Source organism: Lissotriton helveticus, chromosome 5_1 (assembly GCF_964261635.1).
Source record: "Lissotriton helveticus chromosome 5_1, aLisHel1.1, whole genome shotgun sequence".
In the NCBI taxonomy this organism is placed as follows: Eukaryota; Metazoa; Chordata; class Amphibia; order Caudata; family Salamandridae; genus Lissotriton; species Lissotriton helveticus.
In genome coordinates, this window is record NC_136065.1 from 288366777 (window position 1) to 288387619 (window position 20843).

Genomic DNA, 20843 nt, shown 5'->3' on the forward strand with positions numbered 1-20843 from the left:
GCACTAAATTTCAAGCCATTCGGCCCTGAAGATAAGGACTCCTTTTGTGTTAAACCTAATTATCCTGTCATGGTTATTAGTGTAGAGCTGGTCATCACATTCTCCTCGAACATCTATCTCTAGGAGGATTCCTCCAATGAGAAAGTTTACGCTTACCCCATAGGAAACACAGGGTAGGAGGCATACTCTGTTCCTTAGACCCACACATCTGATAGGCACACGTCAAGGGGACAGGCACAGGTACTTTCTCAAAAAGTGCCTTTACTCTTGATGAAACATGACTTCAGAAGCTTTATTTGGAGCACACCCTCCTACATGTCCAACTGGACAACCATGGAGGCCACTGCCTGTTAAAGTATAATTACCTTCTTATGATGTTCTGCTGAGAGTGGCTTCGAAATTGAACATCCTATTTGAAGTTCCAACAACCAGATTGTCACAGTAGACACGTACAAAGTCACTACTCATACTTGTGGTTTCAGATCCAGTCACATCCATTATTCTTGGCCCTACAAAAGTTCTCTACATGCCTTTGAAAACATGTGCCACCTGGCCTAGTTCATATTTCTGAAGTAGCCCTTTTTAGGTCTGGCGTGCCAGCGCAGCTGTCGCCTGACTTAATGTGATCAACCTAAAAAAGAGCTTTCAGAAGTGCTAGAATAGAGGGGGCCACCTAAAACCAGGCTGTGGAAGGGTCCTCGCAGATAAGTCTGGGAGCTCCCAACAGGGGGCTCGATTCACAAGGATCCTGGGAGCGAGGCAGCAAAGTCAGTTCTCGAGAACCTGGGCCAGGGAGCTCTGGTGCAGAGTTGTTAGGTCGGCTGGGCTGGTGCGTCGTAGGACCTTGCAGCTGGTGGTTTAGCCAGTTGAGGGTGCAAAAATCATGACAGCTGGGCCTCTCTGGGAGTGGTTCTCTGTGGTGCTGTCATCCCTAGACGGCTGCTTGGTGTCGTTGGAGTCTGGATTGGGTATTGGTGCTGTGTGGGTCCGGTTGGTTCTGGCTCCTTCTCACTTGGTGGGGAAACACATTTGTCCTTCTGAGGCACAATGGCCTCTTCCTGGGCGGCTGCCATGTGGGTACAACCATGGACCTGCAGCAGGATAGACCGTACTCTGCTGTTTTATGCCTACGGGCTGCAGACGGGTAGCTCCTCTACCCCAAGGGAGATTGCTGGCAATTTGCGAAGTGCTAGCAGTGTATTGGGGTTCTTGGCAGAGGCTCAGCTGCAGGACAAGTCGGTTTCTTCACGATTGTTGAGACTAGTGCAGGCAGGCAGAGTTTGGCACCAAAAAGTCTACAGCAAGTCTTCAGTTATCGTTCTCACAGCTCTTCTTTGTCCTCTTCTTCTGGGTCCATCACATTCTGAGTTCACGATATTAGGGTTGCCACCTAAAGGCTCAAATCTGGTAGAGACTACTAGCCACAGATTCCTTAACGTAGAATTATCCCCAGGCGTAAGACTGGATCCGGAAAATTTTCTTTGCCACAGCATCTCTGAACACCGGGGGGGCGGTACCACGGCACTCTGCCCTGACGTCGTCCACAGGCTTAACGTCAGCAAGGTCACATAAGCCCCACCCTGGCACGCCAACGTCAGTTTTTTCTGTTTTCCGCTTGCAATGCGGTTTCGGATCATGTCCTGGTCTGTTTTCAGGCCTTCTTTTTCACACTTTGCGATGAGGAACAGTGTACGAATGCCTTCGGGCATCAAGATGTGTACCTCTGGTGCACGTCAGATGTCGGCGACGGACCCTCAAACGATTTATAAGTGGTGTTTGGGCGAGCACCAGGACTCGACGGACTGGGACACTTGTCAGCACCTCAAACCGAAGTCCCGGCGGGAGCGCCATATTAAATTACTGACGGCCCGCTTGTCCAGGTCGGTGTTGTCCCAGCGTCTGTCCCCTACCTCAGAAGCCAGGAGCTGCCGATTCCGACTGCGGCATCGCCCTTCGCCACGGCCCCAAGGGCGTCGCTCACCAACTGGTAGGTCCTGCAGCTTGTCTCCAAGGCCCTGTCCTCGTTCGTCAGAGGGCGCGGGTTCCCCTCGGGACGTGCACCCTCGCCTGTCGCCACCTTACCTGCCGTTTCCTGGCTTCGGGGCGACTAGGGCCCAAATGACAGCCTACGCTGCGGCTCTGCAGGCTTCTTTGGCCCCTCCTCCACCTCCTGAGATGTCCACGGATCCCTTGCCTCGCACGGGGCCTTCCGTGGAGTCGCCGGCGGCTTCTGCCCTGGTGCCAAAGGGTTCGGCTTCAGGTTGTAGGAGGGTGGTGTCGTCGAGGTGCAGTCCTTCGGGGCTCTCATCTTCGACCCAAGGCGTCCCTGCCTCGCCGCAAATCCCTACGGGGCTCCCTGTGGCGTCAAAGGAGGTCGCCGGATCTCATGTCTTGTCCCCGAGTCCCCCTCGGTCCACCCACCAGGTGGCTGTCTCGCCAGAGGCCGAGCCGGCGCCGAAAGCTTTCCACCCCGGCCCTGGCGGCGCCGCGGGTGGAGGTCGGTACCTGGGGTGCTTTCCCGAGCCTGTGGTGTTGTTTCCTCCATCACAGGAGGCATGATGGTTGGATTCATGGAAGCGTAACATCTTCGCTTCATCCAGTGCTGCTTTGCAAGCGCTCAATACTCTTTGTGTGTTGACCAGGGCTACCTCCAACCTGTGGGATTCTGTGGAGTCTCTTCTTTCTCATGTCTCTCATGAGGGTGCCCGCGCTGATCTACGACACCATGTGTTGGATGGTCGGGAGTTGGCCGCGTTTATTCTCCGTGCGGCCGTGGATGTTGCTGATACTCTGGGCCGTGCTATGGCCAGTTCTGTGGCTCTCCGTCGCCATGCTTGGTTGCGGAATGCTGTTTTTCCTGAGAATATTATGGAGTGTCTGGTTGACCTGCCCTTTGATGGGGTTCTTTTGTTTAACACTCATGCGGACTCTGCCATTCAGCGTCTCCTCGCGTTGGCTCTGCCCTCCTCCCCCTCCGTAGGCTGGCTTGTTGATCCTCTGGGGCTGGAATCTGGTGTTTTGAGTGGCCCGTTTGTATGTTCTGTGTGGTTTGACGTGCCTTGGGGTTCTAGGTTGGCACCTCTCTTCTGTTGGCTGCTGGTTCAGCCCCTTTGGCAATTGTGTTTTTTTTGGCTGATTGCTAAGCCGTCTGTGGTTCTTACCGCAGGTCTTATTTTCTTGTTCTCTGATGCGGGATTTTTTCCCTAAGAGTGGTTCCCATGTTTTCCTTGGGACGTGTCTTACCATAAGTGGGGTACTTGTAGCTATTGTATAGCTCTGTCCCACGCTGGGAGGGTGTGGACTCCCTCTTGCGGGTTCCTCCCCTTTCCGGTGTTACTATATACTGCTGCTGCGGTTTCTTTGCTCTTGTCTGGGCGTAGCTTGCGCTGCTCCAGGTTCTGTCCTTTTTAGTATCCGCTGCATCGGTGATTGGCTGTGGCATGCCGTCGGCGGCGTTGTGCGGTGGAGTTTCCACCCTTTTTTGTCCGGCGTTTCGGCCTGGCCCTCTGTCTGGTGTTCCAGGGGGGATTGGGTTTCCAAATTTATTTTTTCCTGTGTTTTGGAGGACAGCCTTGCCCATCCTGCATACTTCTCCTCCTCTCTTCTGGCTGGTCCCACTTCTTTTCGTGGGCCGGTTTTGTTTGGAACGGCCTTCCTTTTGGGGTTATGCTCGTTGTCCCTGGCCTTTGTCTTTGTCTTGCGTTCGGCTTGGTTTGGGTGCTCGGCTTCATGGTATTTGCCAGCCGCCGGCTGGGCACGCCTACTCTTCTGGTCCACAGCCGGGGGGCCTTGGCATATGCCCTTGTGCCCTCGCCTTTTGTTCTGCAGGAACCTTGCAAGACTAAGTCTTTCTTCTCTCGCCTACCTTTCTTGGCTGTGGAACCATCCCTGCCTTGCCCGCTGACTCGAGGCTGGGGCCGGTCCCACTGTCTCCTTCACTTGTGTGTTCTCCTGTGGAGAGCTTAAAATGTAAAAATGTAAATTGATACTTGTATAGCGCACTACTCACCCGCAAGGGTCTCAAGGCGCTTGTACGAATACCGCTGGGGAACCCATCCTGGGTTTCCCTGTGAGGTGTCCACTCCTGGGTACCCCCAAGGTGGAGGCCAGGCATCCTTAGCGTTGTGGGGGCCGTTGTGGAGATTAAGCAAGCTATTGCCCAGAGTTGCAGAGTGGGACTCCATGATTGGAATAGGCACTGAGGCGAGAATTATCAGGTCCGTGGAATTTTGAGCCCAAGACCCACCGAGAAGGGGAATTGAACCCTGGTCCCGGGCTAGACCTCTGCATCAGGGTCTGCCGCTCTAACCATTGAGCCACATTTCTCCACTTTCTATCTCTTCTACTTGGAGTTTGGGGTGGCTCTTTCTTCCTCGGTACTCCTCTGCCGTTGCCTGTCCCTTCGGGCTTTCTGGTGGAGGTCCCTGGTACCTTGGCCTCCCTTCGTCCTTGCTTCCTTCTGCTTGGTGGGGGCTGTGCCGCCCTTCTTGTCCCCATTACGCATCCCCTACTGGGGCCTTGCGTTTCTTCCTACTGGAACACTCTCTCGCAGGCCCTCCTCCTCCCTTTTGGGTATGGCTAGGGTATCTATTCTACGTTATGGAGTCTGTGGCTAGTAGTCTCTATCAGATGTATAAGTTACTTACCTTCGGTAACGATGTATCTGGTAGAGACGATTCTACCCGCAGATTCCTTCACGACCCGCCCTTCCTCCCCGTTCTGCGAGGACCTTCAGCTTCGCCTTCTGCACTCGCCTGCCTCTGGGTGGTTTCGTCCTCTGCGAGTGCCCTCTTTCACCTCCTCCCTTGTGGGATGCTCGTTCTGTTTGTTTGATCCACTTCTTCCTTTCTGGTGATTGGTTGGTGGGTTCATGGGTACTTTTGCTTCCCTGCACCCTGGCCTTCCAGTGTGGGGCCTACTCATGCTCTTCTCCGTTTTTAATTGCTTGAAATTTTTGACTCCTCTGCAGTCCTCTGAGTTGGGGTCTCTTGGCTGTGCCTCAGCCCTTAGCTCTTTACAGGGAATGTGCCTCTCCTTGCTAGGTTGTCTTGGGGTAAATTGTCGTTACTCTTCTGTTCTGGCCTTGTTGTCCCTCACTGTTTGTAGGCTGGGGTTGCAGGCCTCTTTCGTCTGCTGTGACGATTTTCACATGCTGTCCTGCCCCCAGGGAGGATGTTGTATTTGCTTGCAGGGTTGCTTTGCAGTAGCTGTGCTCTGATGTTCCCTTCTATGACTTTCAGTGCCACAGTGCCAGGCACTCTCCCCGATGGTGCTGTTCCTCACCATTCGTTTCTTCCCTTTCTGTTTCTCTGATTTTATCGCACACTGTTCCCATATTCTCACAGCTTTTGTTTGTGATGGCTCCCCGTTGTTGCGCAGAGAAGTTCTCCGAAGAAAACTGTCATCGGCGCACCAGGGTGGGCTTATGTGACCTTGCTGACGTCACGCCCGCGGACGACTTCAGGGCGGAGTCACGTGGTGCCGCTCCCCCACCCCCCCAGCACGCAGAGATGCTATGGCTAAGAACATTTTCCAGATCCAGTCTTATGCCTGAGGATAATTCTACTTTAAGGAATCTGCGGCTAGAATCGTCTCTACAAAATACATCGTTACCGAAGGTAAGTAACTTGTACTTTAGGGGCATTCATTGGAGTGACGGGTAGTAGCCCATGATATACTCTCCTTTAGGGTGACTACATTCCCTATATGACTATTTTTCTTTGGGAAGTGGGCATAACCCTGACCCAGTGAACCCAATTCTATCAAAAACCAAGTTGGTGGAATTCTAGGTTTGGTGTTCAGTGTCACATCAGTTATCCCACCTGTAGGGTGGAACTGGCCTGATAGTGAACATGCCTCCGAACTAGCTAATTTTCCCATCTGTCCTTGTGCCAAATGAGCCCTGGCCAGGGAGTTGCATTTTATCTGTCTGGATGAAGCCTGGGTTTTATATCAAAGACAGCAGAGGTCTTTGAAGCCACATGCCATGATATGCTGATTATTAGCCATCCTGCTTGGAGTAGGTGACAACACCTAATGCCTAAGCAGGCAATGTGTCTGCCCTCAGAGATTGTGGGCTCTTACCTGCAGGGGGTCAGAAACCAATCTGGTGGCAGACTGGTTTAAACCATTCAGCCAGCACACTAGAGGTTGGTAGGTTACCAGGTCCACCTCTAAGGGGCCCACTGGGTGCATTTATTAATAAAACCATCACTGGAATCAGTGTGAGTTTAATATTTCCGAGATGTTGATACCAAACATCTTTGGTTTTAGTGAAGTCATTATGTAGCTGGGGAACTTGTAATCACCAGTGTCCTGTACATATACTCAAGATGGCTTCCCTGTTCACTGGAAATGTCCAAGAATTGACTTGGATATCACAAGGCGAATTGCAGATATTTCCTCACATGTAATATAATGCACCCTACCTTAGGGCTATAATGCCAGCTGTAGGGGGTGACTTGCATATAGTGCATGCAGTGTCTGCAACATGGCACACCAGTGTTGTGCTATGTCATTTTTCTTTTCTTTTTGTAAACAAATTTTATTGCAGTTTCGGTGAAGCAATACAAGTGAACAATATAATGATATATTTCCCGCCTTGCTATTGTCAGGATATTGTACAAACATGATCTCCCCTCAATGGTCTCCCCGGAGGCAAGTGTTTACCGAGCAATATCATACCCCCAGTACTGGTACAGTTATGTCTTACATAACATCCCTATTGTATGTGACTTTACCATCCATAATCCAGGTGTCTCAAATATATATATACTTAACTTTACCCCAACTTCACTCCAGAGGCATGTCTTTTAGTTGTTTACCTGCCCTACCGACTACTGGGCCACATATCTTTAACTTTGAGGGCCAATAACACATGTTCAGAGGGCTTTCTCTCGGCTCGGGAGGTTTTTATCTAATTCAGGAACAATTCATTCAGTGGACCCAATGTAAGGAAATCAGACTTCCCTATCCTGGCCGTCTTCCTCTTGGTCGCTCCCACCGATAGCATTTGGATTTTTAAGTATATCAAGCAATGCTGTCCACGCTCTAGCCACTTACAGCGATTTCTCGCTGCCTGTTCGCTTAGCTATTCTCAATCTGATAATATTTTCACATTTAATTTAAGTGTGGCTTGTTCTTCTCCGTAGTACAAATAGCTGTTTTGTTGCATACAATGTCACCACTTACCTTTGTAGGGAAGGATTTTGGGGTTTGTCACCACCTCTGACAAACTATAGGAGGAGACGATTTGCACTCTAACAATTCTTGGTAGAATCTCTGCTTAGCTGTTTGCCTGGATCTCTTAAAAACAAATATATAGATATATTTATATTGCAATTGCAGTAACCCCCGCCCCTCCTGCCTACCCACTTTCTGCCAGACTACTGATGCACTTTGACTTGATGTGCCCTGGGTCGCTGCCAATCAGGTTCCTAGGGCCTCTGTTTTTTCCAACAACTGTGCCTTTGTACCCCCAATTGGCACCTCTCTGGCCACATGTTAGTCCCTACCATGGGAACCAAGGGCATTGTGACCAGGGAAGGCCTCTAAGGGCTGCAGCACATATTGTGCCACCCTCAGAGCTCTTGTACCTTAAACCCTTCCCTGCGGGGGTAATTCCCCCACGGTGCAGGGAGGCGGTGAGCACGGCGCCGCGGTGCTCGTGACGAGACCAGCTCGTCATGAATCACAGTGGAACTGTGCTCATGATGAACTGGTCTCGTCACAACCCCGCCCACTGATAAATTCGCCCGCACAGGCGGGGATTCAATCGTGCATGGGCAGAGCGGCGCCGTTATGACGAGACCAGCTCGTCATAAGCACAGCTCCATTGTGACTCATGACGAGCTGGTCTCGTCATGAGCACTGAAGAGGTTAACGCACACACATCCCGCCATTTCAGGCTGTGTGTTTTGGTGCACAACAAAGTGAAGATTCGACATGAAGATTCGACATGGCACACATCCCTGTGTGTCATGCCTACAACCCACTGCCCTGGCATAGGTAAGCAATGCCTCCATCTGGGTGCACTATACCAGTGGTGAGGGTACAGGTGCATGAGCCCTGAACCCCTACAGTTTCTAAGCCAATTCTTAGACATTGTAAGGGAGTTTGTCATTTCGAACTCCACATCACCATGATGGCTTTACTAAAAACTGGGAAGTCTGGTATCAAACTTCTCAGCACACAAAACCCACACTGATGCCAGTGTGGGATTGAATGAAAAATACACCATTGGGCATCTTAGAGATGCCCCCTGAAAAGCGACCAGCCTCTGGTGGGTTCCCTGACTGGTACACACCAGCCTGCCACCATGAGACATGTTTCTGGACCCCTGGGGTGTGAGCCTTCGCTCCCTAAGCCCGAAAACAAAGCCTTTCCTGGGTGGAGGTGTTCACAGCTCCCCCAGGCCATCTGTGGCAGGGGAGTTTCAAAGGCCTTGCCGCCTTTGTACCGTGCCCTCCAGCCTCTCCTGCTATCAGGAGCAGGCCCCCTTCCTGACCCCTCCTTTTCGGCAGGAAGACAGGCAGAAAAAATTAGCACAGCCCAGGTGGTGTGCCCACCTCTGCCAACCCCACCCCTCAGGTGGGGGAGGTGAGGTGAAGCCCACTCTTCAGTGCCTGCCATCTTGTAGATAACAGGCACTCTCCAATCGGGATTAGGGATTGTGCCCACTACCCCACATGGGGTGAGCGCACCAAGGATGTAGTCACCCTAAGGTCAGTAGCCCATTGGCTCTGCAGGAAGTGGAACAAATCAATTAAATGGTCACTGTCTCCGCTCCCTGCATCCAATCAAAAATAGTATCTTTTGCTAGCAAAAAACTCTTGCTCCAGGAAGAGAGATAGATTACCTGTTATGTATCTGCCATGATCATAATGCTTCTGCTCGGTATTTATACTAATTCTCTAAAAGAGGCGAAATTGAAAATTTAGTGCTGGACCCACTACTGTGGTATCTCAGGTACTTATTCGAGCTGGCACATTTCAGCTTCGATGATCTTCACACTTGAGTCTAAGTTCTGAGGGCCATGGTGATTACAGCCTATGACAGTACCATTAAAAGAAGCTATAGTTCACAAAGTGAGAAATCAAACACTCCACGTTCAGATTTATTGACACAGTTTTCCCAGAAATTTGCTACACCACCTGCTTAACAAGTTCTCTTGTAGCACAACCTGTACCGATCTTATGGTTTCTATCCATTATCCAGTTCAATGACAAAGCAGTATTTTATAGGTTACTAGCAGCCCGCCCCAGCGTTGCCTGGGGCAGAAAGGGGCTGGGAGCAGTACACCCGCTCCCGGTCCGACCCCCTCCCGCCCCGACTCCTCCCGCCTGTCCCTCTGTGCACACCCGCTCCCACCCCCCTCCCGCCCGACTCCCTCCCGCCCTGAGCCTTTACTTTACCTGTGCTGCCGCTCCTTCCCGCGATGTTGACTTCACCGCCGCTCCTCTTCGCCATGATGCGCCCGCGCTCCTCACTTCACCGCAGCTCCATGTCCGCCGGCCGCCGCTCCTCCTCGTCATCACGCACGCGCTACGTCGCGGCCAGAGCAGCGTCGCGTCGCGGCCGGCGCTACTTTCAGGGCACTACTTTTTTTTAAAGTTATTTTTTTAAATGTACGTTTATTTTTTATTTTTTATAGCCTATGTCCATCTGCACACCCTGACAATTTCTACAATGTATCGGGTGTGTGGATTGGCGTTGTGGGTCCCGAGTTTACCTGGCTCAAAGGTACATGTTCTCTCTTTATAATAGTAGTATAGAATATAGGAAGATACTACCTTCACATTTACTCTGAGGATCTCAGTCTGGGTTTATCATCTAATATAAGATACAAACCCTGTTACTACAATCTGAGAGAGACATCTAGCCGCAGATTCCTTAACTTAGAATATTCCTAGGCGTCAGACTGGATCCAGATTTTTTTTTGCAGCAGCACCTCTGTGTGACGTCAGCGAGGTTATATAGGTTCCTCCCAGCACGCTGACGTCCGTTTCCTTCTTTTCTGCGTGCAACGCGGATCCGGAGTAAGCGGTTCCTCTGGCCTGTTTTCAGGTCCCTTTTGACGATTTGCGTCTGGAACAGTGTGCGATGCCTTTGGGCTTTAAAGCGTGTACCTCCTGTTAGTGGCAAATGTCCGCGACGGAGCCACATGTTATCTGTATGTGCTGTTTGGGCGAACACCACGACTCGACGGATTGCGATGCCTGCCAACACCTCAAGCCGATGTCCCGGCGGGAGCGCCGGATGAAGCTCCTTTCGTCTCGCCTGTCCCGGTCGGAGTCGTCTTGTCCTTCCAGGTCGGAGTCGTCTCGTCCTCCGGCTTCCTCATTACCGGCAGGCCACTCTGGTTTCCAGTTGCGGCGTTGGTCGCTCTCTGGGGCCCAGAGACGTCGGTCGCCCCTTATGGGTAAGTTGCGGTGCATGTCACAGAGGTCCTCAACTTCATTTCCGTCTGTTGTCGGGGGCACTAGTTCCCGGAGCCCAGCGGACGTGCACCCCTCCCCTCTCCGCCCTGTCCGGGCTCTGGGGCAACTCGGACCCAAATGGAGGCCTATGCCGCAGCTCTGCAGGCCTCCCTTGGGTCCTCTCCTGTCCCTGGGGCATTCTCAGGGCCTCCGCTAGTTACGGGGTCCCCGATGGACTTGCCGGTGGGTTCGCCCCCGGCGCCTAATAAGCCCTTGCCTTCCAGGGATGAAGGAGATGTGGTGTCGTCAGGGTGCGTCCCGGCTGGGTCCCCTTCTACGACCCATAGCACCCATGCCGCGCCGCATAGTCCTGTGGGGCTCCCTGTGGCATCGCAGGTGGTTGCTGGTGCTCAAAGCCTTGCTTTGAGCACACCTCGGCCATCCGGGCGCGAGGGTGCCTGTCTGGAGTAAACTCGCCTCCCTGGCTCCGACTCCGTTTCTTACTTCGGAGTCGGAGCCTGTTTTAGTTGATGCTGAGTAGGCGCCTGTGCGGCGCCAGAGGCTTACCTCCCCGGCTCCGGCACCATCCCCTTCTTCGGAAGCTGCGCTTGTCATGATGGACGTGGAATCAGCGCCGAACGGGGCTGACTCTGTGCCGGTTGAGGCACGATCAGCGGCGATCGAAGTCTTAGCGCCGCATCGACGCCGGGTTGTTGATTCTTCTCCGGAAGCTTCTGGAGAGAGCTCGGCGTCGCCTTCACGTCCGGCGATGCCGGATATGTCCTTGCCTGTGCCCCCCTTAGAATTTGTGGACCCGGCGGTATCCCCGCCTCCTCAGGAGCCCCTGGACTCGGCAGGCTCCCCGCCTCCTCAGGAGCCCCGTCATGACCCCCATTCGTCAATGGGGCTCCATTCCTTTGGCATTGGTCGCACTCTGTGTCTTGGACGACTTCGTTTACAGCCCTCACCTACAGAACAGATCAGTTGCTGTCCCCTCCTCAGAGGGCTACCGAGGCCGGTGTGGCGTTTCTCAGAGTAGTCTCGTTGGCCACTCGTGTTCTAAACATGCAGCCCCCTTCGGTCCCCTTGCCTGTGGATCCTCTGCTAGATGTCCTCCATCACGGGGCGGGGAATGTGGAGGCGCTTCTGCCCGTTAAAGCTTGTCTTTATGACGCCCTTTTGGGCACCTGGGTTCGGCCAGCTTCCGGCGATCCGGTGGCTCGTTCTGTCTTGCACCGCCACCTCCACATGATCCAGTTTGTTTATTTGTTCACCCAGATTTGCAGGAGTTTGTTCTGCAAACTGCCTTCCCTTCCTTGCCTCAGCTAATGCTTCCTCCCTCCTGGAGTCCAGATGGCTAGAGTCGTGGGGTCATAACACCTTCGCCTCCACTAGCGCAGCCCTTCGTTCACTGAATACAGTGTGTGTCGTGGCTCGGGCTACCTCTGCCCTGTGGGACTCTACAGAGTCTCTTCTTTCGGCCACCTCTGAAGGCGTTCGTGTTGACCTCCTTCATCTTCTCCGGGATTGCCGTGACCTTCCTGAATTTAAGATCCGCTCTGCCTTGGATACTGCTGATTCCTTAGGCCGAGCTATGGCTGGTTCGGTTGCCTTGCGGCGCCATGCTTGGTTGCGGGATAGAGTCTTCCTGGAGAATATTCAGGAGGGACTTGTTGTTCTACCGTTTGATGGGGCTCTATTTTTTGATGCCCACGCCGAATGGGCTGTTCAGCACCTCCTTGCAGGCTTTCGCCCTCCCCATTAAGCCTGTATTGCTAAGGTCTTCTTTTCACATGTTCTGGGGTGGTTACCCTTTCGTTTAGCATACTTTAGATGCGTTGTGCGTTTTTAGCTGGCAGTAAGCCTTAGGTCTTCATTTCGCATGTTCTGGGGTGGTTACCCTTTCATTTAGCATCCTTTAGATGCATTATGCGTTTTGAGCTGGCAGTAAGCCTACTGTGGCAGTGTTCCACAGATTGTTGTGTCTGGTCCTCTGACTGTGGTTTTCCCTAAGAGGTGTTCCCCGTTATTTGGGGTGTGCCATACTCCAAGTGGCGTACTTGTATGTTATTATATAGCTCTGCTTTATGTCAAGTGGGCCTAGAGATCCTTTTGGGCTCTATGCGTCCCCTGGTGCTCTTATCTTGCCGTTGTACGGTGTTCAATGTTATGACTTGGTGCTATTTTCTATACGTCATGGTCATTCTCCTCCTGGTAGGTTTTCATGGTGTTTTTCACGCTTAAAATGCGGCTACCACCTGCCATTAATGTACTAGGTGCGCTCCTATAACACCGATGTTGCATGGTCGGGGCTTGTTTATCCTTCTTTGCTATATATATCTATGTATGTATATATGTACAGGTTGTCATTGGTACTCTCTTCCTACATTTCCAACTCTCTTAGCTGCTGCGAGGTCTGGTCCTATCTCTCCATGTGTCAGGGAGCTTTTCATTGCTGCACTCTGGATTGCCCATGGTCTGCGTGGCAGGGTGTCTTTCAGTACACTTACGTGTACTTCATTGCTTTTCCTGGATCATCAGCAATGGGGTCCCTTTTGCATCCCACTCCCTGGGGTGGTTCGCCAGCTTTACATTGCTCCCTTCTTTATGTTCAGATTCTGAACGATATCTCTGTTTCTGGACGAGCGTTGATTTTACTCCCAGTCGGAGGCTGTGGTCTAGAATTCTGAGAGTTTTTCCTACATTTATACACCTGTTGGAACTCTGGTGCCTCTGCTGCCACTTCCTTCGGATGTGCCCCTTACATTAGGTATTACCCTATACTATATAAGCTGTGCCTGCTGGACAGATCTTCTGATGCCAGTCGCCCTAGGGTCTGCACCCTGCATATCTGTTTTTCCTGAGTTAGTTCTCACCTTAGTCTTCAAGCTGCTTGGTTGGGCAGTCCTATGGTTATTTTAGCTACGCCACCTTGTTGTCTCTGTGGCTGTCTGCTCTGTGCATGTTTCAGTGGTGGCCCGCATCAGCATGCCCCAGATTGTTACTGATCGCCCCTGTCCCCCCTTTGGTGACTGGGTGTGCACTTGGCGTGTTGCCTGTTATCATCTGTGCTTCTAAGACATTGCTCAGTTTCTACCTCTTGCCCTTTGGTTCCAGGCTGTCTCCTCCCGACCTGCCTTCCGTGGGCTAGCCTGGTAGGCTCTGGTTTCATCTCTTCATGTTTTCCTCAACCATTGGTTGGTATCCACATAGTGTGCCATTAAGCTGAGAGTGGTCTTTCTTCCTCCTTCTTTGGGGACTCTCTCTCTCTCTCTTTTGTTATGGTATATAGCTGGCGCTGTTTCTACATCTCATACTTATACAGGTATGGTGTAGCACCATTCTAGCATTTTTGGGACGCCTTTTAATCCTGTTATCGTTTGCTCTCCGAGCTAATTGAGTTGCTGTCTGACTGTCCCACCACAGCCTTCCCCATTGTCCGTCACTCTGTTGCTGTCTCAGTGCTTGGGCACTTTCTGTTGTTCTGTCGCAGACCCACCTCCCCTTGGGGTATGGCTGTGTTATCTATTCTAAGTTAAGGAATCTGCGGCTAGATGTCTCTATCAGATGTACAAGTTACTTACTTTCGGTAACGATGTATCTGGTAGAGACGTTGTCTAGCCGCAGATTCCTTAACGCCCAACCATCCTCCCCGTTCTGGAAGGACCTTGCCAAGTGGGTTTCTCCACTTGCCTCTTTCAGTTGCCATTGATTATTCTCTCACGGGTGCTAACATTGTTGCGCCCCTTCAAGAATTGCCATGTGCGCCTAACTCGCTCCAAGGGGCTTCTTACCTGTAAAATCATGCCTTTCGATTCACCTTCATCAGGAGATTCATCTCTTACTTCTTTTCTTCTCCTGCTGCCTTGCCTCCCTCCCGCCTTCTCAATTGACTCAGGGCTCCTGCCTCCTCTATAGTCGTCTTCTTTGAGGTTTTGTTGAGCTCTGTTTCAGACCTCCATTACTATAGGGGAAGTGCTGATCTTTTTCATACCTTCCTGCAGTGGACTGTTGTACTTTCTGAGCTCCGTCCTTGCTGAACGGCACAGTTCTACATGGCAATAACAGTCTATTTATGTCTGTTGAGATATACTTCCCTTATTGCATTTGGGTAAGGGTCTTTGCTTCACTTTGCGGGGTTCTTTCTCACAGCTTTTTCACTTATATGTAGACAGTGTCTGATTCTGTCTTTTACAATGGTGTCTTGCACCATCCTCCTTCTTTATTTCATGGATTTTTCATCCTTCGCAGACTGTTCCCATACTTTCACAGTTTTTGTTGCTTGCTCCGCGTTGTGCCGCAGAAAAGTTTCTCCGAGGAAAACTGATGTCAACGCACCGGGAGCGACTTATATAAGCTCGCTGACATCAAATACGTGGATGACGTCAGGGCGGGGTCATGTGGCGCCGTTCTCCGGCTCGCAGAGGTGCTACCGCAAAAAAAAATCCGGATCCAGTCTGATTCATGGGGATATTCTAAGTTAAGGAATCTGTGGCTAGACAACGTCTCTACCAGATACATCGTTACCGAAGGTAAGTAACTCGTACTTCAGTACAGGTGAAGTGTCCAATCTTACCACCGACTCATTAAATGACAGCTCGATTGGCTGTATTACTTACTAGTAGTAGGGGAAGGGACTGACCATGCCACTGGATATGCATTCATATTACCAGCTACTCACTATTTTCAATTTGATTTTGCTTAAAGAAGTACTTTTTAACTCTACCACCTGCTTGGCTACAGGTTACCACATGTTAATGACAGGCAAGAGCATAAAACAAAGTTGATTCCGCAACCTTACCTTTTCTAATATTAATCTGAGTCCCGTAACAAATGTTTTAATTTTTGCCACCAATATTGCTTCTCACCGCTGCAAAATGTATGGTGTATCTTGCAGACATATTGCCCTTTGCAGCTGAAAGAGTTGTGCTTAGATCCAAAGCAGATGGCTGCCCAAAGAATTTGATACTGTCTAAAATTATCTTTTGTATGAACAAATCATGACCTTTTCTAACATCTGGCCCTGATTCACTGGGTAGCTTACACTTTTGAGTACGTTTACTGCTTTTTTATATTTACACACTGCAGTGCAGTTTGTGAATACTGAAAGGTTTTAAACTTGCCCAAAAGCGTAAGCTGCTACAAAAGTGCAGTATGTGAATAGCATTTTGTAGTAAGGTTTGTTGTACACCGAAAGATTTGGGTCAGGTGGTGGGATTATTATGGATTATCGCAAAGCTGAAGCTATCTACATATTATGTGGGGTGTTGTGATGGCAACACTACTGTTTGTCTTCTGCATGTTTTCTCAAATGCTCGTAAAAATCAATAAAATGTTGGTTATTACAAAAAATGTTTGGAATACGACTGTAGTATTACAAATGTATTACAAAACACAGTTTTTTAATTATGCTTATCTATAACAATAAGAACTCATATTTAATTAGTTCTGATGTGCTTTCCTCTTTGTGAGAGTAGTACTTTTTTCCCAGTGTGTTACATACGTTATTTCTAGATCGCAGTGAAAATTAAGGTATTGCATAACAGTCCTGGGAGACATTTTGAGTTTGAGACACCCAGTTTTGGGATGCTTTTAGGTTCGTTTTCTACCAGTCCTAAAACATTGAAAGTTTAGTTCATTGCATGCACTCTGATTAGACCAGAATCATTGAATGATGTTACACATTGAAGGACAACTTCTTGGTTTAAGACCTGATTTTAAAAGCAATGTGATGTGAACTGGGAAGGTGAAGACACAAAAGGGGAATTCTTTAAGCCAATTTGTTTCCCTCGCAGGAAGCAATGGACACGAGTTCATGTTTCTTCTGAAGGGACACGAGGACTTGCGCCAGGATGAGAGAGTGATGCAGCTGTTTGGACTTGTCAACACTCTTCTGGCTAATGATCCAGCTTCTCTGCGAAAGAACCTCAGGTACAATGAGCAGTAGAATTTAACTGGACATCTGTGCGCTTTTGATGTTTAAACTGCTAATTTCTCTTTTGAATATAGATTATCCTGTGCTTTCCCACTGGTATGCATACAATCTGCTTTCATACTAGTATGATTGTTTGTTTCATGAAGAAAATGTGCATTGAGAATCTTATCAGCAATTCATAATCTTTGCGTTATTCTGCCATTCAGAGGTTGACTACAGAATTGTTTAAAAAAAAATAGTCCTGTAGACATCGAATCGTCTAAAGAATACCTCTCCTTTATTCTATTGCTTGGGACAGTCCTATATCTGTAGTTCAGGTGCAAGCTTCAGATTATTAGGTTGAGCCTGGGGGGCGCATGTGCTGCGAGGCATGCTGTATTCAGGTAGGGACTTGAAGCTCCGCCCACTCGCCGCTCATATTTCTCATTGGCTTGTGTCATTGTCCACTGTAAACTGTGGCTGTTCATTGGTCAATAGGTTTCGTAGTCCCTCCTTAGTACCTTCTTTTCTCATTTTGTAACCTCCCATGGCGACACCCCCTGTTATGTATGTTGTTACTCTGTAAGATTAAATTACAGCCTCTAAGCACTATTTTCTCAAATTGCTTTGTCCTGCCTACTCTTGCTGGCAGGATATGCTCTCTCCTAACGCTTTAAAAAAAAAATTATAGCAAGGTTGCTGGCATTTGTAACGCAATAGGTCTCACATTTGCAAGAGTTTAAGCTATTGGCATTGTGAATGCAAGCCTTTTATTTCTGTTTTAAAAACAACACATAATTAAAAGCGTTGTCATTTACAATGCCAATTACTCAGTCTCGTAAATGCAAGACCTATTGCATTGGAAATGCTTGTTTTTTCATCCTTTGTGTAAGAATAGTCTTGTCTTTATTCCTTGTTGTATGTAAATCTATAATAGAGATCAACTGTGAAACTGTTAAAAGAAAGTAATATTTGTTTTTGCTGAATTCATTTGTCACACATTGACTAATGTTTGCAGCGAAGCAAGAAGAATCCCTCAATACGATATTGGAAGTTGAATTACTCTTAAATATATATCTGCGGCCTGTGTTGTTGTGAATCACTTGCTTGTGGCGTTTAGTTTTGAGTTTGTAATACTCCAACTTTTTTTTATTTTAAGTCTTTATATCTGAAAGAGACACGTTAGTGCTAGATTCCTTACCTTAGAATATCCCCAGGCGTCAGACTGGATCCGGAAAGTTTTCGCTAGCAGAACCTCTGTGCGTCAGTAGGTGGCGTCGTGCGGCTCCGCGTCCGTCACTGATGTTGTATGCACCGAGATGACGTCAAGGAGACTACTTAGGCGCCACCCATGCGCGCTGACGTCAGTTCATTCTTTTTCCACTCCAGTAAGCGCAGATCCTGTTAGAGCACATACCCTAGTCACTTTTTGACTACTCTGTTGAGACTTTTGTCTCCTGTCAGTCTACTCTGGTGCACATAGGGATGCCTGGTTTTAAGTCTTGTGGGGCCTGCTGTCGCAATATGTCGGTGGCAGAACCCCACTACGTCTGCCTCTACTGCCTGGAGTGCACCCATCACTGTCGGTCCTTTATGGACTGTCTGGCCATGGCCCGAAGGCCTTGAGGGAGCGGCGCCGGAAGTTGCTTGAGGTCTACTTGTCCCAGCCCCGCTCTTGGTCCAGGGGTCACTCCAGGGAACGATCGCAGGGCCACTGTCATCGCTCCTCGGGCTCCAGATCTTCACCCTCGGATTTGGGTAAGAAACGACAGAAAAAGAAGTCGATGAAGCGCTGTCGCTCTCTGACGTCCCCCTGTCGGTCCCCGGATGCGGACGAGGGAGACAGGGGTTCTGCCCCTGTGGCTCCTTCGGTGCCCGGGAGTCCCGCGGCCTACCCACCTTATCCGGGTCTGTCGGCGACTCCCGCACAGGTGCAAGAATTTCTTGCTACCATGGACCGCCTGTGTAGGCCTCGGGCCACCTCTTTAGGGAGGAACTGCTTTAAAATATATGCTGAGCAGGTTTATTCACTGCCAGTAATGCTATGAAAGGAAAATGTTACTTAACTGGTATCCATCTGTTCGTAGAATGTAGTGCTGTAGATTCTCATGCGTCCACCCTCCTCTGGAAGTCAATGATGAGTACAGTGGGTTGCACAACGCACTCTGGGGTCGATTTATAGATGAGCAGACAGCTTGTCCTTCCGCCAAGGTGACGCAGTAAATTACTCCGTCCAACAGGTGGAGAGACCACTGGACAAATTTATAAATGACCACCAAGCAGGTGGCAATTCATAATGCATTGGTTAGAACCGCCGCCACAGCAGTTCCTGCTAATGCATTTCGTTGTTGGTGCAGGGCTGCGTCAGCATTGTTTGGTGCAGAGATCCGTCATGCTGACCCAGGCCTGCACCAAACAGTTTTCATCTTTTACTTTTCACAAAAAAAACCTACATGGGATTTTTTTTTTTTAAATAAAAAATGTAATCCTCCCCTGGCCATGGGAGTAATCTCTATGTCTGCCCATTCTGATTGAGCAAGAGGACATATAGCCGTTTCTCCGACGATCCTTACTCTGTCAGGCCATTGGAGAAGTTTGGCTGTGGTGCTGACGGAGTAGCCAATGGCTCAATTGTGGCATGCTAAGTGAGGGGCAGGGCCTGCCCTGTGAACTGGAGCCTACTAAGCACTGGAGCTGAGGAAAATAACCAGACCTGTAGGATTATGGGGCCTTCTGTTGGTCAGGCATTTTCCTGGTGCCAGAGATAGCTGGGTGCCACAGAGCAGGTGACAACTTGAAGACCTGTACTGAAGCAGGAAATGGTGATTCATCAGAAGTCACCTACCACGCCACCAGCTCAGAAGTGGTGGAATGGGTGCAAAACTGGGCTTGTCCTTCCCAGCGCAGTCTGCCAGATGTCTGGGCTGAGACAGCAATGATGTCTGTGCAGAAGCAGGCCCTGGGCCACTCAGCATCCCCCAGCTCTGACTTGAGCTGCTAATGATTAAGCCAGTTTTTGTTCCTGGGTGGGTGAGGCGCTGAGGACAGACTATGCGGTCGCACCCATAGCAACAGAAGCCCACCCCCCTTCCTCCTGCTGCCAGGACAGCCACAGCTTGGAAATCATATGGAGGGGCAGCCACATGGCAGGTGCTTTAGCTAACACCAGGGTCAAGGGTCATGTCAGGTCTACTGTATGCCAGAGGAAAGATAGAGTAGGTCTGACTCCATCAGCCCTGCTGATTTCTGCTGGGGAGTGTGTGAGGTGGGAATAAGAGTAATTATCTGGTGCCTTATACAAGTCTTCTGGAAACAGGATGGAGAAACATAAGAAAAGGAAAATATGGGTAGGATCCGCATTCAGATGTTGTTAACTTCCCGCTTGAGGGGTGGGCCTTCCCAACACTCTTCACCTCCAGCGTAGTCCTTTTCTGAGTTAGAGCTGATGGACATCACTCCAGTAGACGATCCTTTGCCAGCACCGACCATGATGGCACTGTTCAAAAATCCAGCTACTCCATCTGGTGTGTCTCCAGCCCCTATGGCTTAGTTTAGGTTTCTGACTGAGATACCAATGTTGGGTACTACCCCAGCACCTTACAAACCAGAATCCCACTGCCAGACATACGCCAGTGCCAGCTGGAGCCACACCAGCAACTGGGACCCAGTTAGTGATTTCTTCACCAGTTCCATTGGAACTAATACAGGTACTGTCACCAACACCAGCTCCTCCTCATGGCCCTTCACCACAGACAAAGGCCATATTAATTCACTTGAGAAGGGAGACATGAGCATTGTCTGAGGAAGCCAGGTCTAGAGATGAAATTCAACCTGAGCTCATGTCAAGACAATAGTATTGACACACCATACCCAATGTTTTCGGGTGAGATTATGATCATAATCAAGTGCCAGAGATTATCCCCATGATGATGATGACAGCAAGGACACTGTCTACTTCCTCCTGCAACCTTGGACACTTCTGTCTTGAACACTTGGAGCTTCAAAATGCCAACAGCTAGGACACCTCTTCAGAAATGGAGATTAACTGCATTTGGGGGCTGGCACCCCCAGAGGAAACCTCCTTTTAATCAGTTGTTATTAAAGTGGCGAAGGTTTTGGAGTTACCATTTTCTGTGGTGGAGACCAAATTACACATCCTCAAAGAAAGCTTACAGCCTTCTTTGATGATATCCAAACTGCATTCTCTTTTCAACAACATATAAATGGAATCAATCAAGGGGGAATGAGATAAGCCTGCAACCGGTCTTGTGGTTAATAGGCTGATAGCTTGCAGATGTAGACTGACACCAGGGATATCCTCGGGCCGGCTCTAGGGCGGTGCAACCGGTGCCACCGCACCGGGTGCTGGCTTTCATGTTTATTATGTTTTTAAAGCACCTTCTGCCGTCTTCCTTTCCTCCGGCAATTATCAGGCCTCACGAAAATGTAAAGTTAACTCTTGTGATTAATGTTCTTCGTGGAGAGAGATTGGAGTTTTGTATAGTTGATGT

General features: G+C 49.7%; 1 protein-coding gene across 2 annotated transcripts in view; it reads left to right on the plus strand.

Moving 5' to 3' along the window:
• MTOR (mechanistic target of rapamycin kinase) overlaps positions 1-20843 on the plus strand; it is an 865133-nt gene that overhangs the window by 759441 nt on the left and 84849 nt on the right. For both annotated transcript variants that reach the window (XM_078642233.1, XM_078642234.1), the window contains one exon: positions 16214-16349. In XM_078642233.1, coding sequence (XP_078498359.1) covers positions 16214-16349 — 136 coding nt within the window. The remainder of the gene's footprint in view (positions 1-16213; positions 16350-20843) is intronic.